This window comes from Arachis ipaensis, chromosome B08 (assembly GCF_000816755.2).
Source record: "Arachis ipaensis cultivar K30076 chromosome B08, Araip1.1, whole genome shotgun sequence".
NCBI classification, from domain to species: domain Eukaryota; kingdom Viridiplantae; phylum Streptophyta; class Magnoliopsida; order Fabales; family Fabaceae; genus Arachis; species Arachis ipaensis.
Genome location: NC_029792.2, coordinates 2,122,372 through 2,129,015, shown reverse-complemented (window position 1 = coordinate 2,129,015; position 6,644 = coordinate 2,122,372). Strand labels below are relative to the sequence as shown.

The following is a 6,644-nucleotide window of genomic DNA, read 5'->3' as shown; positions in this document are numbered from 1 at the left end:
TTAAGAATTTTATCGATAAATTTGACGGTTTATATGTCTGTATTTTTTAATAAATTTTTGTGTCATAAAAGCTTAAAAAAGTAGAAGCAATAATGTATAGATGCATTTTTTTTATTAAACTTATGACAACTTGATTAAAAAAAATACTTGTACAAATATTCATCACTAAAAATTAAAATAAGTTAATTAATTAAATGCGTAACCCTCACTTTAATTTAATTAATCACTTTCAGAAGACATAAGCTAGTAGCCATCTGATGTATATGTATCTCACGTAAAAAAGACTAATAATAATATCCATTTAATTAATAATTATGTTACACTAATATAAAAAAACATGTCATTTAATTAATTATATGTATAAGAATTATGTTATGTGTATATTAAAATTAGTTATTAAAGTTAATTATCAGTATAAAATATATATTAGAATATAAATATATATTAAAAATAAATTAAACTACATATATATTTATATAACTGCTTTATATAGGGGAAAAAATACAGTAAGGGCATAGTACAAACTGCACATTGGTTGATTCTGAGAATCTTTAACAGTATTTATTAATTTGAGTCTAATAACTAGCTATGGCCTTAGTTACTTCACATTTTTTGGCGATAACGTAACAATAATATATGAAAATTTATTACAGCAACATCATATATACGTTTTAATTATTCTTATAACTTTTAAATGAAAATATGTGCACCGTGGAACACATGCTTGATGCTTTGATTATTCTACTTTCAATACTCCTCTCATATCTTTTATTTATCTTTCTTTCTCATTTCCATTTTTACATAATACTTTATTAATTTACGAAATCCAAAATGAATATTTTTTTGAAGATATTATTATAAATAAAAGGCAAGGGTTTGAGTGTAAATTAAAGTCCTAAGAAATAAAGAAATAAAGCATCTAAGAATTATGCACGAAAGGTTGTGATTACCCGCTCCACAATAATCATAATAATCCCCACCACATATCACATGGAACAGAATAAAGAATATATAATATTATTATATTATCTCTTAGCTTTCTACACCCTTTTGCAATTGGTAGGTAATGCTATAATAATAAAGCGTTTCATCCAAAATAATTAGAGAGTTATCTTCTTTTTCTTTTATATAGTATAATAATGTAATCAAAGAAAAGAAACTAGAAAGTTAAAAAGACTAAGAAAGATCATCTAATATACATTTGTTAGGGAAAATATAGCTTTCTATTTCATTAAATTCAATATGTTCGAAGTAGAAGATTTGCAAATAAAAAAAAAAGCTTTAATTTAACATATTTGTCAATTCATAGTGTGTTATATAAAGGAAGCATAATCATTCTGTCTTCCACTCTTGTCTACCCTCTAGAATGATAACATAGGTGTGTTTTAATTAAACCATAGGCTTTGTTCTAATTTATATGTTATCTTTGATCTTTTTTATGTCACAAGTCACAACAGTACTGTTGCCATAAAGCCCACACTTTCGACAATGAATTGAAGCCAATTACTTCTAATTCACCATCACTACTTATTAATGGATTACCACAATAATGTTAGGGCGACAAAAAATAATAGACCCAAAAAGCTTAAATTTATTATATTTAGTTGTATTTATTTATTACATGGTGTATTAAATAAAATCCAAAATAATAATTTTTTAACAGTTTTTTATTAAAATTTTATAATTATCAAACATTTTTTAATTGATTAATTGACTAATTTTGGCACGGCATATAAATAAGGGGAGTAGATCCTTTCCAGTGAAAAAAAGATCCTTTCCAGTGAAAAAAAACTGGATGGTGTGAAGTGTTTAATCAACTATTCATTACTCTCTCTCTTATTTATTTATGGTCCCACTTATAGAATCAAAAATGAGAGATCACTAGATTCTGTTAAGTGTTAAAAAAACTGAAGAAAATCCATTTCCATAAATAGGACCTAGTTGTAAAATTGCACATTCAAGGGTCTTAACCATACCTAATTAAATTAATTACAACAACTAAGGAACATTGAAGATGCATGTGAAACTCCATTAATTGCTTTGTCCTTTGTTGACAACAGAATGATAAATATATATTCTATGGCTACCCTTTGCTCATAGTCATGTTCAGCATTTACGAATGAACATATATATACAACAGTGTTGATGATTGAAGCACCCTATTTTTCTTTAAAAAATTATGATAATGATTAGCATTATATTCCAAGACAAAAACATTTCCCGAGTTAAATATTGAAGATGAAGATTAATATAGAAAAGGACATTGTACATCAACAATATTACTAATGCTGAATATACAACATAATTGTATGTACTATGTAGCAAACAAAATACGAGAAAAGCATCTATTCATACCCTAATCGAATACTAAGGCTCAAGTCAAAAATAAAGGCTTAACCTAAAAGATTGTCTCCCACTCGACACCGACTTTTCTTCTAGAAGTCAGATCTAACCACGACTTGGCATAAAAAAGTCGGGAGTAAAGAGTAGCTGACAGATAACACCAATTTAAATGAGTAACTGCCCTCTAAAATCTCTCACTCACTTCTAGGAGCCATATCTCAACTTTCCTAAAATAAAGAGATAGTTATCCTCCTTAAAAGGTGGAGCTACTCTAACGGTGGTTATTGGATCACCATTATAAATACACTGACACCCTTAGGTATCTCTAAGTGCCAATACTCTCTAAAACTTGCTTAGACCTTTGCTGACTTAGGCATCGGAGTGTCTTTGCAGGTATCACCCCCATTCTCTCTCGCACACAAGTCGGAAAGAGGCTTCCAAGCGTGAACTTGCTCGAAGGCTTCCTCCATTAGACGATTGGGCCAACCTATCGAGTCCAGCCCATTAATCTCTGATTACCAGGCTTCCTCCATTAGACAATTAGGCCAACCTATCGAGTCTAACCCATTAATCTCCGGTTACCCAACGTAACAGCATCTAATATATAGGTAAATCTAAATTTCATAAATAATGAGTTTAATAATATATTATTCTACGTGAGTGCAACACACATGGCAGATCATATAATTGATGAAAGAACACATTATTTTCTGATTTGATTATACGAATTAAAAATAGTGATGAAGATATAGGTGAATTATGCCCTATTTAAATAACATAACGAGATCCATAGCAGCGAAGAACATAATTATATAAACATTTTTCACTTTTTATCTTCATTATTCTTTCAAAGCATGCATATTTTGTTTTAGCATCTCTTGTATCTCCGCTGTCTTATAAAAAAGACAATAATTAAATACTACCTAAAATAAGATATTGCCATATCAAACATGGTGACAATGCAAGGTTTCAACATGAAGCAAGAACATATAATTATATACGGTGCACATTCACGTTCTCCTTAGAATAGGGGGTGCCCCATGTGATAACCATATGATCAAATTCATTTTTGTCATTTTGTTTGGCACTACATATACTACAAATAAAGAATAGTGTAGTATCATATTAGTCTTTGATTATCTATGTCTATCTCACACGTGTGACCCTCTCATTTCTATCCTTTCTCATCTCTTCTGCAATATAATCAAGCTGCCTCCTTCCTTTCATGCAACCATGGGTCTTATTGAACTTCATATGATTATATTTGTAGCTAAGGACACACTAGTACTAGTTTTATGTATGAAAAATGTTAGTTTTTATTATTTTTCTTTTATATTTAAATTAGTCAATTTTCAATTTAAAATAAAGAGCTAAGACTATTATTTAGTGTTAAATTGTTGTTTAATTTATTTTTTTATAATAAATTTTAAATATTTAAAAATTATTTATTTTTAATTCTTTTTAATAAATTAAAGATATTTTTTAAGCACTATAGCAATCCCTCTTGAATTATTATCACCAATCAATCTTTTAACTTTTTTTTTTCTACATTACACCTAACATTTTTCCATGGATATAAAAACCAAATCTGAACAATGAAATGATATGCACCTCTTCCCACTCCCACTCAGGTCACTCTCTCGTCAAACACAAACAACATAACATAACATGACGTGTCCAGCCTCGCCGGAATTCGATCTCGACAACCTCAAAGCACTCAAAATTCTAGGCAGAGGCGCCATGGGCACCGTCTTCCTCGTCCAACACACAACCACCGCCACCTATCTTGCTCTCAAGGTGGTCGACAAGTCCTCCGTTGACGCAAAGCCAGACTCCGACCGCCGTGCCCGCTGGGAAACCCAAGTGCTGTCCCGCCTCTCCCACCCCTTCCTCCCTTCGCTCCTCGGCACCTTCGAAACAGACCACTTGCTTGGCTGGGGCGTCCCTTACTGCCCCGGCGGCGACCTCAACGTCCTCCGCCACCGCCAAGTGGACCGCGTCTTCTCCCCCGCCGTCATCCGCTTCTACGTGGCCGAGATCCTCTGCGCTCTCGACCACCTCCACTCCATCGGCATCGCCTACCGCGACCTCAAACCTGAAAACGTCCTCATCCAACAAACCGGCCACGTCACCCTAACTGATTTCGACCTCTCACGCAACCTCACTCTTCCCAAACCGAAAACGGTTACAATAACAAATCTCATAACTGATCCCAAGGCCTCTAACAGAAAACATGACACGTGTCACCACCAGAGCCAAAAAGGACTGAAGAAGCCTAAGTCCGCGCGAGTCAGTCCTGTTAGTCGCCGCAGGCCGAGTTTTTCCGCCGGAGAAAGGTCGAACTCCTTCGTCGGTACGGAGGAGTACGTGGCTCCGGAGGTGGTTCACGGGGATGGTCACGAGTTCGCCGTTGATTGGTGGGCCCTAGGGGTGCTGACGTACGAGATGCTGTACGGAAGGACGCCGTTTAAGGGGAAGAACAGAAAGGAGACGTTTCGGAACGTGTTGATGAAGAAGCCTGAGTTCATCGGGAAGCAGACGGTGTTGACGGATTTGATCTCGCGGTTGCTGGAGAAGGAACCTTCTAGAAGGTTGGGTTCCGTACGTGGAGCCGATGAGATCAAAGACCATGAGTTTTTCAGAGGTCTCAAGTGGGACCTCCTGACGGCGGAGGTGGTCATGAGGCCGCCGTTTATTCCATCCAGAGATGATGAAGCCCACTTCACGGAGAAACTGACTGGTGGCGGTGCCGCTGGCGGAGTGGACGTAAGGGATTACTTCCAGAGGTTGAAGGCTCCGCAGTCGCCTTCTTGCGAGCTTCACCGGAAGAATGTTTCGTGGGGAGAATTCTGATTTCTGAGTGGTGGTGGCGCGTCATAGATAGGGGTAGTTAATAGTTATTCTTTTTTAAATCTGTAAATCTCAAATCTCTGTATATAGAAAATAACGTAACGGGGGAAACGTGAAAAACGGCGTTACAATGCAAAATTATGACCCATAGAAAAAATATAGATAGATAATGAAAATATTAAACAATGTGAACAATTGATATATCAGATGTTCAATTTATTAGGTGTGTGGATGGTTATCCTAATATTAAAATTTAGGTAAATAATTTGGGAGGTAGATAATCTGTTTTTATTTTATTAGACCAATTTTAGAATTTATTGTTCACATTGTTCACAAAAACAATTGTCTACTTAACAAAGTATATAGTAATTAAGTAGTATACAGTATATAATGCAATTAGAGTTATATAATATTAATTAATTCAATTTTCTTCGTCATGTACATAGAGACAATTTGGAAATGTTGTCTCTTTTATGGTATAAGATTAATATCAACGAATCAAATCTTATTATCATGCATGATATGGTTAATTAACAAGTGCAAATTAAACAATTTGAACTTCAAGTACGTTCTATACAGATTAACCCCAATTTAAGAAACTGATATGATGACAAAATAGGTTTGATCTTCATTTATAAAGTCGGGTTGTTATTAATATATATGGAATAGAATTTTAAGACAACTGGAAAAAGCATACACTATATATTAAAGGACTAAAGGCATCTCTCTTTTCTTCTTCTTTTCAAAGTAGGCATCTCTCTTTTCAGAAGAAAGTATTATTATCAGGATCCACTTATTTTAATTCTAAAAGCATGTGCTCAAGCATGTTCTCTCTAGAAGCTTATGATGTGCAATAATCCCTCTTCTTAAGGTGCTTCTATCTTTATGTTAAGTTGGTTGATTAACATACTTATCAAAATAATAATGAACATATTATATGGCAGCTGGTGTAACATTAAAAATTGAGAGATAGATTTGTAGTATCATTTCAATTCAAGCAGAGAGCCAATTATGGAGAAATCAAGGTTGAGTTCGTGGATTATTATTGTCCTCTCTTATTTATACACGGTTTTTATATATTTTGAGGGGAAAAAACAAAAAAATAATCGGAGGAAACGTGCAGTTATGATAAGAGGACAAATTACTACAAAATTGCGAAAATAAAAAAAAAGTGGTACGGTGGTATAGAAAATAAAAAATCTCAATCATTCATTATTTTTTTTTGTCAAAGTGTGGAATTTTCTTTATTTGAATGTATGAAAAAATATGTGGAGTCTTAGTTGTGGTGCTAACTGCTAAGGTAGTGACAAATGCTATATATAGTGTCACCTTCACTCCCTTGTCTATTATGCGGAGATTAAGGTCTTCAGTGGAAAATTGAAAGCAATTATATTACATCACAAATTTCGTCATATTATAAAATATATATTAAAAATATATAAATATATGAT

General features: G+C 33.6%; 1 protein-coding gene across 1 annotated transcript; it reads left to right on the top strand.

Annotated features, from left to right (window-relative positions):
- Positions 3,840–5,445, top strand: LOC107614282 (serine/threonine-protein kinase UCNL). Its single transcript, XM_016316504.2, has one exon. The coding sequence runs from the start codon at positions 4,012–4,014 to the stop codon at positions 5,194–5,196; it is 1,185 nt and encodes a 394-aa protein (XP_016171990.1). The 5' UTR covers positions 3,840–4,011; the 3' UTR covers positions 5,197–5,445.